Genomic DNA, 25,107 nt, shown 5'->3' with positions numbered 1-25,107 from the left:
AGGCTGAAATTCGGCTGTTGGACAGGAATCTAGAATGTCCCTATTTTCAAAATGCTGTATCATTTTTCTCAAGGTAATTAAAGGTAAATTGTGGGGCAGCACATATTGCTTCTGCTACAGTGCGACACCACAAGAATAAGAGAATTCTGGAGAATTTAAGCTCATGTAGGTAGCCTATTGCTATAAATAACTGATTTGCTTTGCCAGCAATTTTCAATACAAAAGAATGAGCATACACTGACAGAGTTCAGAACAGCATGATTCTCTTTGACAGTAATTCCTGAGTAAGTAAATAGGCAGCCACCTGCTCCACAGTGCCCCCCAGCCAGCTCCACCTTGGCTGGAGAGCTGCACTGCTTCTCTTCTGTCAGACATAGATGCCTTTTATCCACGGGGCTGGAGTTTAAAAGCTCAGACCCAATTTTTACTCTCCAGGTAACATACACTCACACTGAGGCTAAGGTTCATCAGTTCCTACTCACTAACCATCAGCATAGCTCTTCTCAGCCTCTCCTCCTTCAGTGCTTTGTGCTCTGATGACTGAGCAACATTCTCTGCCTCCGCCTTAGAGAGTCTCAGTTTCATTTCTGTCTGCTCCCTCCTCTGAGCAGCTGCTCAGGGCTGCTGTGCTGGATGTCAAAGCAACGCATCCTCGGCTTCCCTGCTGTCTCTTTCTAGCAGGCATAAAACCTGATACTTTCTTGGCAGACAATATTTGCATTTCAGCCAGGCTTCYGGGCAATCAGATTTTTGCCAGTCTGATTAATTTATCATCTGACAATTTTTCTAATCATTTTTTTTCTATTTTTAAATACGAATCAGGCCATTTCCCCTCCTTGAGCCTATGTTTACTTGAAGCTAATGACATGACTTTCAGGCTTATCAGGTTAAACCAATGAGCAAACAAGAATTCCTTCAGCTGCAGGGCCATCGCAGAAATGATTCTGTAATTTAATACAAAATAATATAGATCATTACTACATTTCAAGATTTTGCTGATGTCTCATTTTCTGACTTAGGCTCTGTGATAGGTAAGCATCTACTTTGAGAGACGTGTGTCTCTGTTGGGCACAATCATAACTGTGCATGAGTGGCTATTAAGGCAGATGGAGTGTCCCACATGGTGCAGAACCAGTTCTGCACGACTCCTGCTTCTCACAATTCCCTCTCTCCAATGAGCAAAGGTCACCTCTTCAATGGCACGGATGGACTTTATGAGCAACACTGCCAAAATGATTCATTATGAGGCAGGGATGCTCTCCCTGTGGTGTTCCAGCACCTGCTACCTGCCTGCAGCAGATGGGTGCTTGCAGCAGATCAGCTTCATTCATGTCTTATTTACAGCAGCAAACTTTTGGGGGCCAGTGATGTGTGAAGAAAGGTTTGCCTGAGACTTTTGTGGGCACCCAGTGGTATAAGGAACCTTCCTCAACTACCCACCTAATAGGGGAGAGGGGAGCAGAGAGAAAAACAGAAATGAGAAACTAAAAAGAAAAATGATATTGTTCAATTTTTAGAAAAGGCCATCTTCACTGAAATATATCTATTATAGAATTTCAATTATCTTTAATAGTTAGTAGCAGAATGGTAGCTCACACTGAAAGCATTTTATTTCTTTGTTTTTAAAGGGCTAACTTTTTTCTTAAATATAAGTGATTAACATAGTGGAAAAAAAGTGTTAGGGCAGCACAAGTTATCTTTCTACTTGTTTTTTTCTTTACAGCTTATTTTACAAATTTGGCCATAGAAGTGATTTTCAGTCTGCCAAGCATGGACAGCATTTAATTAACCCATACAGATGCTTAAACATTTTTGTGGCTTCTGTCTGGTTCTTCCTGGATGAAAAATTAATAAAGGGTTGTCTTTCATTTTCTTAGCTGGTGTAGTTACTACAATTAAAATTACATGGTACAACTCCAGGGATTAATATTATAGGAAGAATAAATACAAGGGAAACTGCAGGATGCAAACAGCTTAGCAGCTAAGCGTATTAGCAAGAAATACATTATGTATTTCTTAACCTTTCCAAAGTGCTACAACCTTTTACAGGCAAAAAACCCATAAGTTAGCCACATGAAACTGTATACACATACACCTCCTTCCATGTAATCTCTTGCCATAGACTAGGGGAATGGATTCACTAAGTGGCCTCTAAGTCCCTTCAAGTCTTGCTTTCTATTATTCTAATAATACTWGTAAGCAGTTTCTTTTTCTATTTCTTGAAAAAAACTGAAACTGAATAAAATTGTGCCTTCTTGACATTAGCAATCTGATAGTTTATAAATTTGCAGTTTCTAATTATGAATCAACTATGAAATGTATCTTTGACGGCATGTTTTCTGAACACCATCAAAGGCTATTTTCAAATTCACTTCATAACCTAACCAGAAGAAAAACCCTTCTTAGCTTTTGAACTTAAAATTTCAGGCTTGAGCAAGCTGATGTTATTTTTATATATTTAACTTGAGAAATACAGAATTACATCAGTCCAATTAAAGCATTATACAATAGTAGTAGTATGATACAATTCACTCCTTGTTACATTAACTTGCACTCCCCAGAAAAATAGAGCTCTGGAAGGTAAATAAAAGACAGTATTCTTAACTGGSAATTTCCGAGTTATCTGAGAAGATGAATAACTACCCATACAAACAGGTCTTATTTTGCCAACAAAGCAAGTCAAGCTGGAAAATACGCAAACCAATCCTTTCAAAGTCACCCGTGATCTGTAGCCAGTGAGTTGGCTCAAGGTCAGGGGCCAGACTGTGCTACATTTCTTTGAGGCAATACACAGAAGGTAGAGCAACAAGGGGCAAGGGAGAGTGTGAAAGGATGAGGGAGAGGGAATGACACTTCATCCTATATTTGTCCAGATTCTGGGCTGCCTCAGGGTAAAGTCTGCAGCAAAATCTGCTGCAATGTACGGCAGCTTCTTCACTGCTGCCTGCAAGCTGTTGTGCAGTCCCAAGCTGCGAGAGTGCGCTGTTCTAACCTATCCTTCACTGACGAGAGGGAACAAGGCTGCATATACATGTTACTTCTTCATGGGGCAATCTGAATCCTTACTTTGGCCTCTCTATACGCCTGGAAAGGCTACAGCTGTGCCAGAATTAGGCACCTTCTCTTGTAGATCACAGTCTGTGATCACCTTAAATAAAACAATTCACAGAAGCAGYTGTTTCACGGGAACTGATACCAAACCAAACATAGGTTGGGAAAGAAATATACCTGAGATGAGGAGACACTATTAATTGACTATGAATTATGGCAATAACATGTGTCTAGCTATGCCCCCTGTCTAAAGTTAACAATTAGAAAACATCTCTCAACTCTGTGGTACTTTTTAATTAGTAAACTCCATCTTTCACTCACTTATGGACACAACTTTCTCTGATTCTAGGGAAGAAATATCTCTGTAAGGAAGAACAGACCCAAACTGTTTGCAAAAAAAGAAGTTTTGCCTTGACACATTACTTAAAGACATTTTATGCGGGAAGAAGGTGACCTACCTTTTTATTCTGATTCACATTTACCAAACTGCAACTTCAAAATGCCTTTGCCATGAAGCTGAAGGATCTGGTTGTATTCTTTGGGCATTGCATGAAAACCTGGTTTAGGCAGCTGGTTGTCATAATAGTGGTGGCTAACTGGCATCTTCTCTGTGGATTTTGAGAAAGGCCAGAAGCCATATAGCTTCACATTCTCACACAGCTCAACAGCAGCACTAGTGATCATAAAACCAGATGACAATCGGTAGGCTTTCACACCCTTAGTTCTCCAGAACTGGGCAAGACTTTTCAGGTAAGTGGGGTGAAAAAATATTGCCCTCTGTGTTGCTTTGAACTCTTTAAGAGTTTGATATACTTTAAAAGAAGTAGCTGTGTTGCTTCTGAAGGAAAATGCTGGCAATAAAAGGAAAGCATCTCCATAGACCACAATGTTCTCCAGAAATTCTGTCTTCTTTTCATTCAGTTTGTTGTATCTGGCAAATACAACATTTTAGGAAAAGAGTGAATGAAATGTACTTTGACATAAATAGACTACAGACCAAAATAGCATGACTGTACCTCCACATGATTTGTGAACTCGGCTCAGCTGCACCAGTTCAGCCTGTCTACATTGCAAATGTATATCAACCTGTTATATGTTTTCATATTTCCATGTGCTGTTATGAAAATCTGACTTTACTGTATAATAACAACACACCTTATAGAATTGATGTGGTAACACAGGACGTACTAGAGGAGATCATATCCACTGCTAATGAGACCAGGACCTGCTTTCAGAGATGGTCAACTTAAGAAGCTTCAAAGGAGAAGGCAAAAAAAAATCATATTCATACTTTCTCTATTTAAAAATACATGCACTATGGTATGCATTGTGTGTGTTTTTGAAAACTCTTTCTTACGTGAATATGTATAAGATAACCCATCTTCAAATCCTGGGTGTCTGCCCTGTGTGGCAATAGGAGTACTCACTCCTGCATGTGAGCAGTCTTGCAGAGCAAAAGATCAGCATGTGTCCAAGTTTTGCAGAATCTTAGCTGTTTTTGATATACTTTTTAAATAGCTGAAAGTCTTGACATGCCTATTTATCTCCCTTGACCTCACAGGGAAACCTGTGAATATCTCTCAAGACTTAGAGGTTTGACTTCACAAATAAAATGTATCTTATTCTCAGATACTTCAGTTTCCCAGCAGTCAACAGAAAAACTCATTTCTCTCTATCGGATAATTCAGTGATCCCAAATGTTGACTAGTGAATTTTCCAGAGTTATCCAAGAAGCAATACAAGATACAACGGTGTCACTCAGCTCATTTCCTCTACAGACCCTAGGTGTCTGAATCATCTGAGCATATGGTGCTTACATCCAATTTGGGATTCAAAGGATGTTTTCACCTTTTTTTTAAGGGCTATCTGACCCTACTTTTCACAAAGTAGCCCAATGGTTACAGCAGAAACTGGAAGACGTGGTTTCATCTCTTTTTGCAGTTTGAGCAGATTCAAACCCTCTTCTCACGCAGAATTCAATTCAAGACAGAAGACAGCAACCACTGCCATTGTCATTCAAAACCCTCACTGATGGAGGAGTTACCAGTTGCCTCTTGCACAACTGAACTCAAGCAAGGAATGAAAGACATGAGTCCACCTCCCTTTTCAGCCTGAAGGGGTTTAAACTTACAGCTTCTGCTTCCCAGAGAAGTGACATTGCCTCTAGACTCTGAAACAGACTGAATGAGAGTCTCTCAGCCCCTCCTGGTGGGCCTCGGCCCCTGTGCATGCCAGTCACACAGCCAAAGCAAGCACGGAAGGCCTGAGGCTATGGCTAGGGAGGGTGACTGAAGAGTAAACTTCTGGCCTCTACTCCCAGAATCATCTCTATTTCTACTCAGTGTAAAATGCACAAAGAGCCTTCAGAGCAAAATTCAGACCTCTGCTCTCCCTTCTTAGCTAGAAGCCTGAATGACTCAGCCTCATCTTGCTTTCCCTTATAGCTTCATTACTTTTAGGTGCAGTGTAGTTCAACTCCATCAGGACATATAAGAACTGGGCTTCTTTCCTCCAAGAGTGTTTGTCTGCATTGTATACCCTGTCAGACATGGTTCCAAAGCTTGATATAACCTTAACAATAGTACTATCAGACTRAGCCTAAATAAAGGATTAAAAATTAAAGTGATTAAAATCAGAAAAAGGTCTCTTGAGAAAACAAACAAACTCAGCTCCGTTAAATGGTGCCAAGTCACTTCCCTCTCCTCCTTCAAAAGCGTTTAGTTTCCTCTGAATATTTAAATAATTAAAATGTTCAAATTCCAAAGTCCTTACACAATCTCATTTCATCCTCACACAGGCTTAGCTCCTATCTTCTTCAGTGTAACTCCTATCAATGCCAGTATAGCATAATTAGGCTTAAAAGTAAGTGTAGGTGTGACAGGACACCACCCTCAAACCCAGAGAAATCACGCATCAGTTCAGTAGTCACCAATGAAGCTGAGTCACTGGACCAAGTTTTCCTTTCTCATATTCTTGTGCAGCCCCACTAACGTCAATGAGCTAATTCTATTTTGGGGAGAAGCAACAATTCATTTCAGTCAAAAAGGGCCGGGTAAGCATCAAAGCAGTCAGTACTCACTGCAAAAATTCAAGCTCTCTCCTTGAATCAATGACAAATASCTGTAAGTCATTTCTGTGCTTATTGTACTGCTTCCTTCTTGCTTTTCAGCTAAAAGAACTTTGCCCGATGTTGTCTATTTGACAAATATAGATATGACAAACAATAACATGCAGTTAGATCAATAAGCAGTAAATAATATGCCACAGCAGTCCTTTTCATTGATAAGCTGCAGCTCCAGACTGCTGAAGATGCCAGATTAGTCAGCCTGGCTTTAGCAGATTTTCTTTTCATCAAGAAGGTGAAAAGAAAACTTTGCTGAGAAAAAAAGTGGGTGAGCAGCTTTGGTTTGGATTGAGAAAATGAATTACGGAAATTGGGCCTCCATTCCGGACATATCCTTTTTCAGAAAACTAATTAAGAACGTGTGTTTACAGTCCTACTGATAGAATTGGACACACGTTTTCAAGCTTTTCTGATTTATGATTATAACTCCTTTTTTTTTTGTTGGGGTTGTGGGGATTTTGTGGGGGAAGAGGCCTGGACTTGCAGTGATCAGTTTTACTCTTTCATAAAGTGTGAATGGATGCCAGCAGAGGCACCTGCTAATCTGGGTATTGTTGCCTCCTTTTTGTTACAAAAAGGCCATGTGTAATAGATTTCCATTTAGACTTGTACATTTTTTACGTGGGAACTAAGTCTCATTAATGAAGTAATCTTTCTGCACCGCTCTCTATGCTGGTATCCCAAAGGATTTTTAACAAAATCTAAATCCTGTCAAACAATTATACAATACTGCACAGAAAAAGAACTGCAGGACTACTTACTTCTGAGCTATGATACTTGGATTAACAGTCACAAGGTTTGTTTTATTGCCAACATCTTTGCTAATGCTTCCTGTGGTTGGAGGGAGGTTACACCTGAAATTGAGAAACACTTACTTAAATAGAAGCCCACCAGAAATACCTTTCAGTTATTATTTGCAAATTCCTCTCTTGTGGAATGACATTTTCATGTCAGCTCCCAGAGGTCTCCAAGCACTTTACAAATATTAAATAAGGCTTACAGCACTTCTGGTAAAAATACTTTATCTACTGTACAGATAGTTAAAATACAGCACAGAGAGCTCATTTTCATAAATGAGCTCTCACAAATCAGATGCAAAGTTAAAATCCCATAAGGAGCCCATCTATGAATTCCCTATGTTATCTGCTAGAAAATATTGCCCCTCTTGCCTAAACAATGCATTTTCCAGAAAGTCTTCTATTATCTTCTGTTTAAAAACAGTGTGATTGACACCAATCCCTCAGCTGGCAGAGCAATGTTGATGGCTGTTTCATGAGGCAACATAACTTGCCCAATTAGGGAAATAACAGCTTGTAATGTAAAGAAGGTATTTCTTTTTAAAGTGAGTCACTTAGATTTAGCATCTTCATATGCAGATTCCTCATTTTTAATAAAGTCAATTGGTCTAATTGGAAAGACTTTTTTTAATTTGAAAAGACCAAATATTAGTCAAAAAAAGGAAAAAATCCAGAAGACTCTGTGGTTGGACATCACTGAGAAAAGAACCTTCACTTGGTTACTCAGTTTGTTCTTCTGCAGAAACTAGATTCTGTGAGTCATGTACTGAGGGAGGTGGGCTGAATCACTCTCTGTTTTCTCCACAGTCTATAGGGGGAGTTGAAACAACTACTTAAACTAGAAGCCTAATTTTTAGATGGCCAACAGAGGTGCTAACAGTAACTGCATTACTGAGCCAACCTAAGGCTAAGTAAACCCTTTGGTAACCCAGAGGCAACTGTAAACACGTGACATTTAATACCAGTCTTTCATTTTTTTAATTTCTTTTTTTTTAATCTTGTCTTCTGAGCCAAGAAAATGGATGTTTTTGAACAGATGTTAAATGAGCAGAAATTTCAGGTTCTCAGATAATCAACTTCCACATCCATAGCAAGGTATCTTTGCAATCATAAGTTATACCTGCATATACTCTTTACTTAGGAATCAAAGTTTTGAAATCTATAAAGCAGAAAGAGTACCCTTAGAAAGGCAGAAATGAGGAACTGTCAAGATCTTTTCCCACTGGTACAAACTGGCGCTGGCATGCTTCCAATCCTGCCAAGCTTTTAGAAACACTCAACACTCTTCAGTAAGATCAAGCAGCTCTTACCTAAACACAAAGTCAGAACGATCGATTTCAGCTCCACAGCTGGAATTTTTGAGAATGCCTCCATTTCCAACCACTGCACAGTTCTTGAAGGGATAGACTGAAAGAGGAGAGGACTGCAAACAAATAAAAAGATACAGCCAAAGTTTTATAGCTCTTTTGATTGTTTCTTTGTGTGGTTTTTTTTTTTTTGAACTTCTAGTGGCAAGGAATCCAAAGCATGATTTGTGCAATCCATTTGTGCTTGCAGGTTTAATCCAGTACATCCCAGTGAAAGCATCCACCATTTAGGAGTCAGGGTTGTCAGGCCTGGATAGCCAAGAGCCAACAACCAACAGACTGAGAACGGCTAGCACTGTCTTCAGTACTTTGAGGGAATAACAATGGATTGTTAAACTGGATGAATACATTTTAAATTTGCTTAACACAAAAATGATCTTGTAGTGGACTGAAACCTCACAGGACTTAGGGACTAACTCTTCCTGAAGATAGTTTAAATTCACCCATTTTACTTTGCATTGTGACAGACTGGGAGTTGCTACATAGTCATTGACTGTGTCAGCTGATAGAGGGTAACTTTGTAAATGCTTATTAATTTGCAATCATTCAATTATATTTTAGGAAAAATAATGAATTTAGGGAAACCTGCAAGATGCTGCAATGGACAGTCATGTGTCCTAACTTAAATTCATAAGTGAATTTGACTGATAGCTGAAGCAGTTACTGTTCCTGGTTGTTCACCCTCTCCACTACTACTCTTGTTAGAAGTTAATGTCCTGMAGTAGGGGAGCTGAATGAGAGCTAAATGCATCCACTTGTGAACCAGCAGAGATCATAGCCTGGCATATTAATGTAAATTTTTGGCTATTTCAGTTGACATTAATATAGCTGGCTGTTATCCAAGGGTCTCAGGAACAGATATACTTCTCATTCAGTCTCTGCTGCTGTGGGAGCACTGACATTCAACAGTGAGGCCAAAGCTAGGCTACCTCAAGTGCAGAAACTAAACCCACTTGCAAAACTGAATCAAAACTTTCTTACACAGAGCTGTATCTTTCCTCCTTCTCTCATCAGCTGCCCAAAGAGAAACAGGAAGAGGCGCTATCAGCATGGACAAGGAAAAAAGTGTGGGGAAAGCTGCAAACATCACTACGCCCAGCAATATATCTCAAGACAACAAGATAAAATGTTTTGTTCAATTCTGGAAAGACAGTTTGTTTTATTATTATAGGAGAACTCATGGACCAGAACACTCTGGCTAGCTTAGCAAGTATATATGCACCTAAAAAAGTACTACTTTGTTCTTCAGTTCAGTGTTGGTAAAAAATACTTTTATCTTTCATTCAGTGTTGGTTTGGAAGCACTGTAACCTCCTCTATTGCAATGGAGGTTCTCAGCAATTTACAGCAGCATAAGAAAGGACTAGACTTACAGTATCTGGGATCTCACAGATCATGAATACCAGAGAGGGTAAGAGAGATCCCTTGCCAGATACACATTGTCTTGTCATGTCTGTTAAAGTCCTTAGCTACAAAACCTGATTCCTTCACTCAACCTGTGTTTCTGGCTGCAAAGGTGCTCCACATCAGTAGCAGGTCTATCCTCAAAATAGTTTTCACAAGTTATATGCCTAAGCCTGCACTGGAAATGGCATGAGAATAAGTGGAATATGAAATATTCCTTAAAGACTGAAATACCTTTGAAAATGGGAATGAGAAAAACAAGGCAAATGTTCTCAGAGGATTCAGTCCATAGGCTTCAAGTCTTGGACTAAAAAAAACTTAAGAAACATGGCTGGCTACCAAGAGAGGCTGCAAATTGTGTTCTGTAGCAACTCCACCTACATTCTGAACTACCATGCCCYGTCCATGCCTTGTCTGCTTCAGAGAAAAGCCAAAAAAAAAGTCCTGCTAGACGAATGAAGCGTACATAGGGAGTGAAGGGGTCCTTCCAGTGGGAATCAAACAAAACAGCTCTATTTTTAATCCAAAACATTTATGATACTGCAATTATAATAAGAGAAGAGGCAAAGATATAGTTCCTACCACAGGCAGCATCCTAAAAATGTCCTCCGTGATGAGGATGGTCTTTTTATGGTCCACCTCATAACTCATGTTACTTCCCAGAGGGGTGTTGTTTTGAGAAGCAATAAAGTTGTGAACTGCATCACAGCAGGAAGCTAATTCTGACCTGCAAAACAAACAAACAAACAAACAAAACCCACTCAAGGACAGGTAAATGAGCAAAAAAGAGGTGGTAGAGAACTAAGAGAATGAAAAACAGTTCTAATTAACTAAGTACCAAAAGGCTATACGAACCCTTTATAATTGTGTTTCCTTTGACTTGCTTTGTAGAGCAAGTCCATCTTGACAAAAAAGGTTCAGAAAATAATCAGTCCAAGAACCCCTTCTCTTATCCTATTTTTCTCTCTCATTCTCCCTTTTCCATCCAGACAAAGTCAGAATCAGTCTTATCCTTATTATCAATTGTTAAGATTAAGATTATCATAGAAACGCTGAGAGTCTTCAACTAAAACCAGTGTTAGGCTTTACACAGAAAACATGATTCAGTCCCCAAAGAATTAACAAAAAGATTTCAATTAACACAGAACAAGTGACTATAAGAAACCAAAAGGCTGAAGAAAGAAAGAACCAAGAAGACAAAAGGAATGGAGGACGGAAAATACTGGCTATAGAGGTTAGCCTACTGAACAGCTAGGTGGTTGCAAGTCAATTAATTAATAATTCATTTCTGCAACTGTCCAGTACAGTTTTGCTGCACACAATATCACAGATGCTAAGTAAATTATATGACAACTTGCAAATAAAGAAGACAGATACCCTCTCTGTGGCAGAYAGAGAGCCTAGCAGCTACACAAAATACCCAGCAGAAGTCCTTAAACAGAAAGAGGGCAAGAGGTTTCCTCATTTAAACATTATGTAGGAGTGAAGTCATGTTACCACCAAACTTTATGTAAATATTATGTATGTAAATGTCCTATATTATTAAGAAACAGTGAAATGCAGTGAAAAGCTCCATAAGCCCTTTGAAATCAGACCTGAAGTCCTATAATACACTTTGCTTTAGGGAACAATGCTACCACTGGATTCAGTTTTCAAATTGTGAGGCTAAAACATTCATGGCCAGTCATTATTTATCATTTGACAGGACATACCGGTCTCATTAGGTGAGACATTAAAAGAAATACTAACCATTTAGAGAAGAAAATTCATCGATCACAGAATTGCTTGGAATTTTGAAAAAGATAACACAGCAGGGAATAGATAATTGTTCCTTTCCTAACTCAGAAGGATTAATTGTGAAGAAAAAATTAAGTACGTTTTACAGGAACAGCCAGAGGAAAAGAAAAACTTTATTTCAGACTTTTTCAGTGAGTAAGGTAAAACAAGCCATTGAAACAAGTTAAACAATACAAGCTAAATTCCACCTGAAAGTAAGCTGACTTTAATAGAGTAAGACACAGGTAAGAGAAGTTGCTCCTTTCAACTTTATCAACAATTTACACTGAGCTAATATTCCAGTAAAGGAACGTTCTGTTTCTGGTGGAGATGATGCATGTCCTGGCACATGGGAGGACCCAAAGGATGATGTTTTCTGGAAGGCAGGGAAGATAATGAATAGGTCTGTGATGATTCCATACCTAACTTTTCTTTCACACATCATACTACATGTACAAATAATGGTCAAAATGGGGAAAAAAAAGTTTAGTAGGCAGTTGGCTTGATTCATACACAAAAGACCAAAAGAAAGAGTACCATTTGAATTGTCAGATGGCTTACTGGTACATATTAACCTGTTTTGAATACTGAGCTCAGGAACTCCTCAAGGACTCTCAGACAAAGTTTCCAGATGTGTGAGGAATACTGGGAGCAAGTGAATTCTGGGATGGAATAGCTTTTAAATAATCTTACTTACAGGAAATGATAACAAAAAATATTACTTATGATAGAGTAAACAGCATGGCTCTATTTGTCCAAGCCGTATTCCACTTCAATCCCTGTACACACGATTCCCATTGCCTCACGCTCAGCCACAAGGGGTGCCTGGACGATAGGAGATATCAGGTACAYAGGTGGGGATGCACCTGAGAGTACACTCACGTGGCTCAGGAGGTACATGATGAAAATAATTGCTCTATGCATATGGCATCCTATTTTAAATATATGGAAAAATACAAATCAAGCAATGAGGCAGGAAACTCAAATGAGTAAGTCTGGGAGGACACTGGATGTTCTTGAACCGCTCCTGACTAGAGTCCACTTGTTCTTCTTCTTGATAACTTTTTGCTTAAGCAACTCTTTTCAACCTTAATGATATGCTGCAGCTACAGAAGTAAGCGAATTCAAAGATCTCTATCAGGACCCTGCTCCGAGGACATTAACAGTCCTGCCTGTCCCTGCCAACCTCCCTGGGGCCTCCCCCACCCTACCCAGCTGCAGCCCCCATTCAACCTAGTGCAGGGCCGTCAGTCGCTGCCCCGCGATGCAGCAGCAGTGCCTGGCTCCAACCCTGCCACGACCCTGACACTGCCTGGCCATGGGGCCCCCCACGACCCCTACCCTGGCTCCAACCACCCAGCCCGGCCTCAGCCCATCCCTGTCCCTGCGGCGTGCCTGATGCCCAAGGCTGGGGCTGCCCTGACGCCCTGCTCCCTGGCAGGCGGCGGGGCGGCGGCTGCCAGCCAGGTCACTGCATGGGGATCCCAGCTCCTTGCCCCTTAGGGAGCAGCTGGCCATTGCTGCCCCCTGACAATCACATACAGACTAGGAATCACAAAAATCATAATTCTGAAATCCTTGACTTTTTTTTTTTAAGCCAAACCAAGCAGGCCTAAATATTGTCTGTAACAATTTCAGGACATGAAGAGTAGAAAGGAATAGCCCCAGAATATTCTTGCCCAGTTTTCATAAAACAGAARTGTCTGATGGCTACCAGAATCTGAAAAAGCAAACTGATGATAGATAACATTAATTAATACAGATGATGCATTCTTTCTTTTTATTACTCATCCCACAGGAATGAGTGCTTCAGTAAAAGCAGAAACAGTCTGAAGAAAAACAGATATCAGAATTCATAGAAAAGTAATAATTTTAATTAATATTATGGATCTGCTGAGGCAGTAAAACAAAGACAAGCTAATTCAGAAATGCAGTGAGAACAAGGAAATACATATTGATTAATGATGTATATTCTTATGTTATCTAATAACATATGTGCTAAAGGTTTAGCCATACCAATAGCAACCTCTTACTTGCATCAAAACATGACACAGAATTCCTTGATGCCCAAGCATCAATGTACAAAGCTCTAGCTGCAATGTGTATAACCTGCAGACCGCAAAACCCACTGGAAAAATATTCAGCAACCTGCTCATACAAGCTGTGACACAAGATACCTCTACAACTGACAGCAAGTGATRAGAAATGGGTAGAGACTGAGCAGTTCCAATAATTATTTCCACAACCATCATCTCTAGTGTTAATCACATATGTGGTCTCCATCATGAGACAATGACACCCGAAAGAGCACATGCTCCATAAGCCTGAGACATGTACTGTAAAAATTGATTCTTTCAACAAGTATGATATGTAAAGTGTTGCAAAGCCAAGACAGTATTTTAATTTGTGCATTATGCCATCTGGGAAGAGAGAAACCGGTAAAAGCTACAATACAAAACACTCACCAAGCAGATGGTGAGATAAGGGACAAGGGTCAGAATCATAACAGCACCAAACAGTACTACCTTAAAGTCAAACTCTGAATTTCCTTTGGAAGGATGGAAAGTGACCCATGCTGTCTGTGGAGTTCTGACCAGGAGAAAATGTTGAGATATGGGGCAGCTCTTGGAAGATGGGATGTGGCTACACAGGCTGAGCATCCAGCTCAGATATGTATAAGAACATTGAAATATTTTATGCTGAGAAGGTTTAAGTTCCAATTATTAATAGAGCTGCTAGACATCTGGGTTGCTCTAGAACAAAGCATGTTTAAGATCCAGCCACACCATTAAAAGTCCAGTGTGAAGGAAGGTGGAGTCAAAGGACCAAATATTTGGAGGACCCAAGGTTTGGCAAATACCTTCTTTAGACTGCAGGTCGGCACAGCCAATTTCTTATCTGGGGAGGCATGCCTTCCTGCAGCATTTCTCCTGAAAGCAGCTGGAAGTGGATTGAGACTTCAGAGCTCTTTTTGAACTCTAGGAATAACATCAACCACAGATATTTCTTGTACCAAGACAAGCAAAAGGGAGCTGACTGCATTATCTGGAAGTTTCCCTTGTAACAAATAAGGAATAAAATCAGCATATATAACAAGGCTATTCCATTTGGACTGGTAATATATACTTCATAAAACTGAATGAGTACAGTCATGATAATCCTAATCAGTAACAGATAGTCATTGTTGACTGGAGAATGTATTTTGTTGACCAGCAGAGGCTTTTGCTGAATTTCTTCCTTCTTGGAATAACTACCATGGCCCCAGTTCTCTACTGAGACCAACTGGGATGGAACTCAGAGCCCATATAGCAACCAGATAATCCCTTCAGGTTTGCAGATGCTGAGAGCTTAAGAAAATCCTGTTTTCTCAAGCAGGTTATCCAAACATTGAGACAACCAAAAGGAATAATGATGTTTTCAGATTTTGGACTAATTGTATAGATTGACCCTTGGGCAATAAAACAGAACTGCTGCCTTGACTGTACCTGTTTTCAAAACCCTTTGCATGATGCAAAACCTTTATATGAAAAATCTATACTATTCAGTTTAGTGGAAGTCAGATGTGTAAGTATCTGCAGGATCTAAATATGCTCATGGAGTTTCTTTGGAGTTTCTGTAGTAGCCTTGTAGCCATGAAGCTCAGCCTGAACTATTATATCCCTCCTAGCAGTAAAGTTAATTAGCTCATCTTGGTTCTGCACCAGTATAGATACATGCCTTTCAGTTGGTTCAGAGCTTGGGCACAGCCTGCTCATGTCTATGGACAAGACACAGTGTACACACATCCTGAGGAGAGTGCAGACTTCTCAGCATCTTCCTTCCAACAACTGAATGTGAACCAGCTGTAGAGTTAAAGCAGTCAGYGGTTAGCCAAGGGCTAACAGAGTTCCTTGGCTGATCCGAAAGCCAGCATAGTTCTTATCCCAAGTGGGATGTGAATAATCTGTAATATTTAATAGGGGCGAAATTTGTCTTTATGCAAAGAGCTGCTGCAGAGTTTAAAGATTCCTGACTCCTCCACATTATTGATACAGGCAGCAAAAGGACCTTTGCTTTATCCTCCTGCAGTAAGCAGGATAGTTTTCATTCAGATTACCTTCTTTCATTAAAGAAGATGCTTAGCTAAAGTTGTTTTGTTCTATAACTTTTTAGTATTTTATTCAGATAAATACTTGGTGTGAAAAGGCACTTGCTTCTGCACCAAAATTTTACACAGCCTCATACTTTGTGCAATTTACTACTGGAACTTTGTCTGTTCCAGTCTAGAATTGGATCACTGGGCCAACACAGTTAACCTGGTCCTCAAGGGGCTGCATTTTCTGCATTTATTTATTTTCTAAATATCTCATAATTTTAAATGAAAGACCAGTTGCCTTGTTTATTTTAAAAGGCTGCTTTTAACAGATCAGATACTTTTAAAAAAATCATAAAGATAATACAAAATACAAGATAATACAAAACCAGATGGGGACCAGAGCCAGCAGAATCTGACCTAACTCTGTGAACCTAATAGGACTGCTTTTGTGCAGACTACACTTCAGTGTGTGACAGAAGTGTGTGGAGCTGGGGCCAGAGGGCATTTTTCATTGCTGAGGACAGAAGTGTGAGATATTTCCCTATGAATAGACATTGGACTAAATTGAGGTGGGAGGACAGGTAAAGCGGATAGGGACAGATGCTGCAGAAGTACTACAATATGCAAAATTGTTCTAAAGAGTAGATGTTCAAATGTCCTCTAAGGCCACTGGGGAAGGGCAAGAAGAAATCATTTTAGTTTGCACTAAAGAAAGTTTGGGTCCAATATTAAGAAGCACACTGAAACAGGTTGCCTAGGGAAGCTGCAGAATGTCATTGACTGGAGATTTTTATTAGACATTTAGCCAAACATCTTTCAGGAATGGCCTAGATACATTTGAGACTGAGAAAGATGGACTTCACAGAGAGTCCAGAGACCAGATAGTCTTGAGATCCCTTCTATCTCTGTATTTTGACAAACTACAAATTCTCTTCAGTTCACCTTTTATAAAGGTCTGTAGTAAGCAACAAACAAATGAATGTTTGTTTGCAGAAGCACATCATATTCCTGTTATAAAGCATTTGCATGTTATCCACACCAGCAGTGCTTGCACAGTCAGACCCCTTTGTAGATCTTTAGTTACTGAACAGTGAATTGAAACACAATATAAAATAGGCAACCAAACACAAAGTAAGAATAGCAAATATTCAAAACTGTAACTATTGTAAGCAGTTTAAGTGACAGTCATATGCTTAGTGTGTCTGACAATATGGTTTGTAATATCATTTGAATAAAAGGCAAAGTATTCCAAGTGACAAATGTCTGGCTTACTAATGACCAGAGAAAGACTATGTTTGTCTAATAATTTGTTTTAATAGTTCCCCTAGCTTGGGTAAGCCTTCAGATCATGTGAGCTATTTGTACTGCACATGTGAAGACAAAGATTTTGAAGTTACATATTATCATAGAGACTATCGTGACAGTTCAGAGAACGACCCATGAAAAAGTCCACTACATAACAGCAAAATTTAAAGGGTGCAACTACACATAGTAAGACTACTCTTAATTTATGTCCACTCCTGTAATGTTTTTCAGTGAGCAAGGAATTACCTTATTGTACGGCACTGGAGCTCTAGACAATGTTATTTGTTTCTCCAGGCTTTTTGTCAAGCCCAGTCGATACTAGGAAATCAGTGCTTTCTAGTAGTGCCATACTATGACAGATTCCAAACTTTGAGAAAAGAGTGCTTAAATCTCATGTCTGAAACAGCATCTGTTGAAGAATCTGTGCTATGCTGACAGCCCTTGAACAGTCCATAAATGAAGAAACATCATAAATAGCTAAGACAATCAAAATCAACAAGGTTGAATCTGAAATGAGGCTGAATATGTAAATTTTATTACACTTTTTTCAAACCACATAAAGTCTACCATGAAAACATAACTAGCTCAATCTGATCCCATTTACTTTCCCATTATAGGAATTTTCCAACTTTTAGGAAAATATAAAGTCTGCAAGCAATTAAAAGATTCATCTGTTTCTTCAAACTATCACCAATCACACTCTCTCCACCCAGCCCGTTTCTCTTCTGAAAAAGTATGTCTTCGAACATATACTTCTGATTTTACATATGATCTATTAAACATGCAGCAAATGTACTCTGAAACCATAATGTAATCTCAGTTCTGTGTATTTCTTTGTATGCTGAAATGGAAGATTTCAGAGAATACAGTGGAATTATTGATCTGTTTAGTGTTAGGAAAGCTATTGATTATGTGCTGGTGTGAGCTTACGTAAGCATAAGTTGAGCTTGCAGGGTATTTCATTTATGTTTCAGCTGTGTTTTATTGAAATACGTAGAYGTGTTAAGCACTATTGTTATATATRTTAGAGTATAATATACTTCAAATTAATCCCTTCAAGGAGGAATAGGATTTTATAATCTGTAAGAATGTTTAGCACACATTCTTCAGAAGAAGTAATAAAGTGGGAAAAGGTAATAGTGGTCAGGTGGAACAAAAAGCAGGAGGAGAAATGATAGGACTATGAAAATAGGTTGATCTCTTAACTATTCTTTCCCAGACCTCAGTTTTTTTTGGGGGGGGGTTGGTTTTTTTTTGTTTGTTTTTAAGTATTAATATTAAAAAAAAATAAAAAGGTGTAACATTAGCATTTTTAAAAGTGTATTTTACATCTAGGTATTTCCTTTTCCCTTCATTACCAGATGCAGATAAGGTTTCTCAGGAATGGTATTCCCATAGGGAGGGAGCCCAGTATCCACAGCTCACCCAGGGCTATCACAGTACCATACCACTCCTGCAGAAGTGCTGTATCTCTACGCCAGGCTCCAAGCTCAGCAAGAGAGCCCAGGAAGACAGTGCCCAGAGGCTTTTCTGAACCACCATTCTCCACAGCTCTCCCCCAGCCATTTTGAGGGCTGTTTTAACTATTTGCTAGCTTCCAGCAGAAACAAGAGTTGCAGCTATTTGGAAAAACCGCAGATTTGCCACCGCAGGTCTATAGCCCAAATGAGAATAAATCAAACTTAAAAGTCTGTAAAGCAGAGATGTGGAGGTGTAAAAAACAATTACAGCTTGCATCCAGCTGGGCTCTAATTTGTTGCACTAATGAAACATCTCTTTTAAGTTGAAAACCTTTGATGAATGCTAATATAATAATTAAGATTCATGTTACCTAGGGAACCTGAGACTCTACCAACTGCAGCTAGAAGAGTCTTTGCAGAGAAATCTATCCAACATTTTTTTTCTAGAGCTTTAAGAATGATGCTTCAAGGTAGCTGCGGGTTTATTTCACCTCCCTTTCCAAGTTTGCACCAATCCTCTCTTATATCCAAGAAATCTGAGGACTTGCTTTGTCCAAAACAAGTTGTAAATCTGTAAAGGGAGGCAGAATTCAGATGAGCTTTGAAACAAAGGGGTAATGTGGAAATGCTACACTGGTGTAGAGTTGTAAAGAACATAAAAAAAAGAATAAAAGAAGCAAAGCTGAATTTTGTAAAGAAAAGGTCTGAATAGAACATACTTAAATTGTTCTATATACATTGATAGCACTAAATGTTGGAAAAGACTTTCCCTAAATCACTCTTACTAGGACTGCATTTGTCCCAGTGAACTTACAGCACTGCTAGATCTTCTGCTATACTTATACCACTCTGCTAGTGTCTGCTGTGAAGTCAGATAAGCCCTAAGGAACAGCTGACAAACATTTATGCAAGGCACTCTGAATCTTCACTAGACTGCAAGAGCAATGAACCAAGTGCTTGCACAGGCTCCTCCAAGGGCAATCTGAATCTGGCAGCACTAATGCCAGCATTACAGACACTAAAGAAGTGAAGGTACAGAAGACTGGTTCCCTGGCAGAGGCAGGACAAAAATCCATCACAAAAAAGTGACTGTGGATATGGGAGGTATTAAAGAGGGCATCATGGCTTGTACTTGCCTTATGACTCTTCTTGATTTTGAGAAATGCATGGGTGAATACCAGGTAGCTGTCAAGAACCACTGACCACTGCTAGATAGCGCTGTAGCCTAGTCGTGTGAGCAGGCACAGTGGAGCAGCTTTAGATAAAGACATTTGGAAAGGGCAAAGGGCAACTCTGACAGCAGACGGACACAGTTTGCATGGCTTCATGGCAAAGCTGAGCTAGGTAGTGGAGGGTCACCCTGGAATCGCACATTCTGCTTTTTGTGCATTGGGACCACTACAGTTTGTGTCAACCAGGGTTGTCAGCTGTAACCCTTTCGCCAAATAAAAGGATATGGTTTAGAGGTGCAATGCTGGAAAGAAATACTTGTCCTTGTATCTGGCCTGGATCTCCTGGGAGTTAGACTTATAGGGAGAAGAGATGTGTACTCATCGGCACACAGTTCTGTCTTCTGGAACATATGAGTTATGGAGCACAGATTCATTTACTCCACTACCAGTATGATAATAGTGAACAGCAAAAGCCACAAAGGAAAACACAAGAAAGCTTCTTTGAGAAATTCACTATCCCTGGGGAATCTTATTTTGAACCTTATTAATTAGAGGTTAGTTTATGCCCTGAGGCATAAGACATTAAATCCCTTATAAATATGCATGTCTCACTGTTCTTCAGAACTTCAGGGTTACACAGAGATGTCATAGAATTGACACCAYGCCTGAGAAGCATTTAAATGTTCACTCCATTTAACAGATGGGCAAACAAGGAAAGAAGACAACCAGCTTCTCTGCAGTCTAGTCAGCAGGCAGACTTGTGGTGACAGAGGCAGATTCTAGCTCTCCTCCTGATGGTGGCTAGCTGTATTACCTAATTCTGCTGCACAGCTTCTCTGAGGTTAATTTCCTCCTCTGCAAAATGGGTATGTTTTGCTATCTACTTAATGAGATTTTTAGAACTGAATAATATTTTTATTACACAATTATTATGCATTACTGATGCTAGACAAAATTAGAAAAAAGGAAAGAGGTACTGCCAGAGGATTAATTGGTTGAAGGAAAGGGAAAAAGAGAGAATGAAAGATAGGGCAGTACCAGAGACAGGGAGACAAGAAGGAACTGTGCATGGGGAGTGGGAACTTCTAAGCAGATGAGGAAGAGAAAGGGTTACCTCTCTTCATCATATTTCTAGAAGCTCTGCTCCCCACAAAGCTTTGTCAATGCATCATTCCTAAGCTGCAGTGTCCTTGCAGAGCTAGTTCCAGGCTCTTGTGCTTGAAGTCTGATAAAAAAATCTGAGAGTACAGTGAGCGTGAAGTGTATGAAGGTTTAGTTAGTAAATTTTATACTGAATTTCTTTTTCTCTTGCTTCCCCCCCCCTTTTTTTTAAAGCCTCTGTTGACCAACTGCTAAGAGACTGTAAGCCTTGAAAGTCTCCAGTGTGGTCTGGGAGCAAGGATATCTGTAAAATTTTAACATCTTGTTTCTGGAAAGTAACAGAGAGGAGAACAGTTTGAGAGGAAGGAAAAACAAAGGAAAGACTTATGCAAATACATACACCTTTTATGCGACAATCATCTGCAAGACCTTCAACCAAAGTACAGGTCCTCAATCACATCAGCAGAATTTTTGGATGATATCAAAGCAGGTCAACTTTCATAGAAACAGAAGAATTTACAGCCCTGCCCTCAGAACTGCAATTGCAGCATGGGTTGGCACATATATGAATTAGTTGTACAGTTGTACTCTGGTTAGTTTTGATGCTAAATGCATTGAAACCAAAACAGCAGAGACCTTGAATGTTGAAGAATTAACCAAGCTTGTCCAGTGCTGAATCATGAGTTACAAAAGATCTGTTGTGCCTGGTAGTTGAGCTAAATTAAAGCTAGCAAACTCACTCCCTCYTTGCAGTATATGTACAGCCCACATTTTCTAGAAGGCTTAGTGCATCCCAGTTTGCACCTTTGAATATTTCCAGTCTGATTGTTGGTGGTATAACCTATCTAGAGCGCTTATCACCCATACTCCTTGCCAGAAGGCAAAAAGACAGCAAGAGGAAGAGTGAGCATGTTGTACTTAAAAGATTGAGAGTCTTGTATGAGGGTTTAGATCGAAGGTGTCATGTTAGATTCCCATAGGCCTGGACAATGACCCAGAGGAAGGGAGACTGGAAGTAATAAATGAGGAAGAAGCCAAGCTGGAACAGCAAGTGGTAACTCTGACACTGTCTCATACACCTAGCACATCAGAAGTGACAAATTGCTGGTAAGTGGTGGCTGGCCCATTCAGAACAGAGGTTAAAAAAAGATTGGAAAACAAAAATCTTAACTGTAGCTGGGCAAACAGCAGATGAGAGCAGCTTTACCTCCTATCAACTCTGTGCACACACACACACACACCAACCAACAACCCTATCTATCCTGAAACAGAATGGTCTGCTTCTACAGCTCTGTATCATATTCTGATACCTCTGTGCATAGCTAAAGCCAGAAAGCCAGCCAGAGTTTATTGAAAGTTTCTCAGACCTTAACGCTATGCATTATACTGCCTCAGCTTTGGGAAACACCATTGGTCAGTTATGATACACAGCACACAGCAATTTACTTTGCACATAAAGATCACTCCCCCCCATTATTTCTGCTAATAGTATCACACTGCGCATGTGGATATTAAGTTTTCAAAGCTAGTTAATTCCAAAGAGTTGGAAGGTAGGTCAGTTTATTTATTTTTAATGATCTTGACAGAATCTTTAATTCTGTTCCATGTAACAATGTAATTCAAGAGAGTGTTTCCCCCTGGAGAAACTAGGGTTGGCACCATGAAGCTGTTCTCTAAACCCAGCATGACGCACTTCCAAATGAGAGCGGAAGCTTTACAGGGATCACAGTCCCTACTCCGCACATACTTATGTGCCATCTTGAACATACGTGCAATCTTGACAGGGATAGGTGTAATCACATGCTTATTTGCGCAGGGGTCATGACATGCATAGCTGAGCCTAATGGGTGCTTTAGGCACTTCTGTAACAGAAACAATAGCCTTGGGGTAAGAAATATACCATTTCATTACAAAGTCTCTTATCAGAGTGCCAATTTGGACAAATAAAAGCACACTACTAGTTGTCTTTAATACTGTATGTTTTGTTTTGAAAGTATTTTTAATCCATTCTAGCAAGTTAGTTAACTATTCATTACAGTGGAGATAGGTGAAGTTACTTCATTTGCGTAGTTTTTATTTTGCTCAGTTTGCACAGTTCAATGCAAATAAACAAGAAGAACCCCAACATCAAAAGAATAAGAGAAATGCATAGCTACGTATGCAGTCTGAAAGCAATACAAAAGTATCTTTTCAATAGGTAAGATCTCAATTTATTGCTTGTTACACAAACCTGGGCTAAACAGCTTTTCTAAAAGAGACAATTAAGACTACCTGAATTTTGTGCACTCTTCCGGTCTCTTTATCCAGGTGCAGTTTTGCAGTTTTGTGACTATGTGAAGAAAATAATCTTCTGAATATCTAAAAAAAGGCAACAACATCAAATGTTAGAGTATGCACATAGATATTTAGAAACAGTCTCTAAAACATTCAAATGATGCATGTATTAAGTAACATGCATGCTGCATATTTAATAGATTGCTTTCAGAACTCCACGACCCATTTCATTTCTATAATTTGTAACAGTACTATCCTCATTTAATTAGCTTGACCTATTAAACATGCTTTTTTCATAGTGATGTCCTAATGAACTCTTCTTTTTAGAAACTTCCAAAAGTATGCCGGTTTCAAACTTAGCTATCAGACTATAACTATCCTGAAGTTATTGGACCCTTCAGAAATTATTTCCAGTGCAGAAGTCCAAAATAATACAAAACACCTTTGTCTTGTACTTGGCATTTTAAACTTCAATAGTGTTTTGAGATACGACTCTTGCAAGCCAAGATGAAACATTACACTTTTTCAGCCTTTTCTTTCATCTACTTTATAAACTCCCCAAAGCTCAGTTCAACCATCTAAGACATAGATCAATATTTACAGACCTAAGTTTTTCCTGCAAATTTTCTCTTAAATAAAACAACCAATCTGTTTTATATCAAACAGGACTAAGCGCCACTGGGGTACCTGTAACCGAAGAGCTTTTTGCTCCTTTTAAACCCTTTCAAGAGATTTAAATTTATCCACATGTGAAATATTGAAGAACCTGTAAGCCAAAAGATTGGTGAAATTTCTTCCTTTATAGGTTCTATGCTAATACCTCTCCTATTTATGCTTTATCAACTTTTTAAAAACAATGACTCTGACTTACAAGGAGGATTGGGGGGAAGACAACATGATGTGGATATCATATGACTACAAATTCTGTGGCACTAACATCTCCAAAAAAATATTTACCTTGTGTTATTTTAGCAAAAAGGGCTTAGTGTTGGCCCAAAGCTAAATGACCACCAGTTTATTTAAGCTGGAACTTAGAAGTGTGTTTTTGAACAGCCTTCCAACAAGAGCTGGGAAGCCAAAAAACCTCACTTGTTTTTAATTGGAGTGTGAGAATTGATAAAAAGGAATATAAAAAGTTTGTGGTAGCTTGCAATAGCAAAGCACTCAACAACCCAAAAGGTTCCTTCTACCTCCCTGTACATTTGGTACTGAGAAAAATCAAAGCGTCATTCATAACACYAGATCTAAGGCCTCATGAGAAACCACAGGCACTCACTGTCAAAAAATGTGAGGAGTTTCTTATCTACAAGAGAAGCTTCTTAACATAAAACAGAAGTAGTATACCTGTACCTAGAGTAAAAACACCCACTACAATGCAAGAATATTGCTGCCTTTCTGCCGCTGTCTACTGAATGAGTTGCTCAAAGGTTTCTAAGAGCCCACCAGCTTTCCCCAAACAAAGCATCCCTTAGGAGCCATTACAATACAGAGCAACAGCTGTGCTTGCCCTTTACATGCAGTTTTGTCCATCTTGTGACTTACGAAGCTGCATGGATTGTCACAACTCATCTTGGCCAGAGGCTGGCACAGAGCCCAAAGTGGCAAAGCTGTCTCAGCAGGGTGTCCTGCAGGACAGGGGCTCCTGACTGCTGTAGCTCCTGACTCCTGCAGCTCCCACAGCGTGGCAAGGCAGCCACCACATCTGCCCGCACAGGTTTTAAGGCTTCCGTTGAATTCAGTTCCATGAAATGATCTCTTAACATAGACAATATTCCCATAAATCAATTTTTAAGACTCAAAATAAAGCTCTGGGACTTGCTGCAGCTGGGTTTACAGCCCAGAAAGCTTTGTTTTATGCTCCGAAAGCCTATTTTGGCATTTCCTGCTTTAAAGGACCCTCAGGGACTTGTTCCTCCAACAGAATCAGTCCAGGACGGCAATCAGGATTTCATTCCTTGGCTCTGTGGTAACCTAGACAGTCCTCTTTGCTCAGGAGAGCAAACTTTGGCCTCTTCAGGGACCTACTTGGAGGAATCCCATGGGTTACAGCCCTAGAAGGAAGGGGTGTTCAAGAGAGCTGGTTAATATTCAATCATCACCTCCTCCAGGCTCAAGAGCGGTGCATCCCTATGAGTAGGAAGTCAAGCAAAGGAGGTAGGAGACCTGCATGGATGAGCAAGGAGCTCCTGGCAAAACTCAACC

At 39.6% G+C, this 25,107-nt stretch overlaps 1 protein-coding gene across 1 annotated transcript in view; it reads right to left on the bottom strand.

The window, feature by feature from the left end:
- Nucleotides 1–25,107, bottom strand: part of ST8SIA6 (ST8 alpha-N-acetyl-neuraminide alpha-2,8-sialyltransferase 6) — a 49,355-nt gene that overhangs the window by 9,626 nt on the left and 14,622 nt on the right. Inside the window, exons 5-10 of the mRNA XM_026071962.1 lie at nucleotides 24,909–24,938; nucleotides 22,903–22,989; nucleotides 10,325–10,469; nucleotides 8,283–8,395; nucleotides 6,937–7,029; nucleotides 3,510–3,982 (exon numbers count right to left, since the gene is read on the bottom strand). Coding sequence (XP_025927747.1) covers nucleotides 3,514–3,982; nucleotides 6,937–7,029; nucleotides 8,283–8,395; nucleotides 10,325–10,469; nucleotides 22,903–22,989; nucleotides 24,909–24,938 — 937 coding nt within the window. The 3' untranslated portion in view covers nucleotides 3,510–3,513. The remainder of the gene's footprint in view (nucleotides 1–3,509; nucleotides 3,983–6,936; nucleotides 7,030–8,282; nucleotides 8,396–10,324; nucleotides 10,470–22,902; nucleotides 22,990–24,908; nucleotides 24,939–25,107) is intronic.

The sequence above is a fragment of the Apteryx rowi genome, unplaced genomic scaffold, assembly GCF_003343035.1.
Source record: "Apteryx rowi isolate R43461 unplaced genomic scaffold, aptRow1 scaffold_333, whole genome shotgun sequence".
Classification (NCBI taxonomy): Eukaryota; Metazoa; Chordata; class Aves; order Apterygiformes; family Apterygidae; genus Apteryx; species Apteryx rowi.
This window is presented reverse-complemented; position numbering and strand designations above follow the sequence as displayed.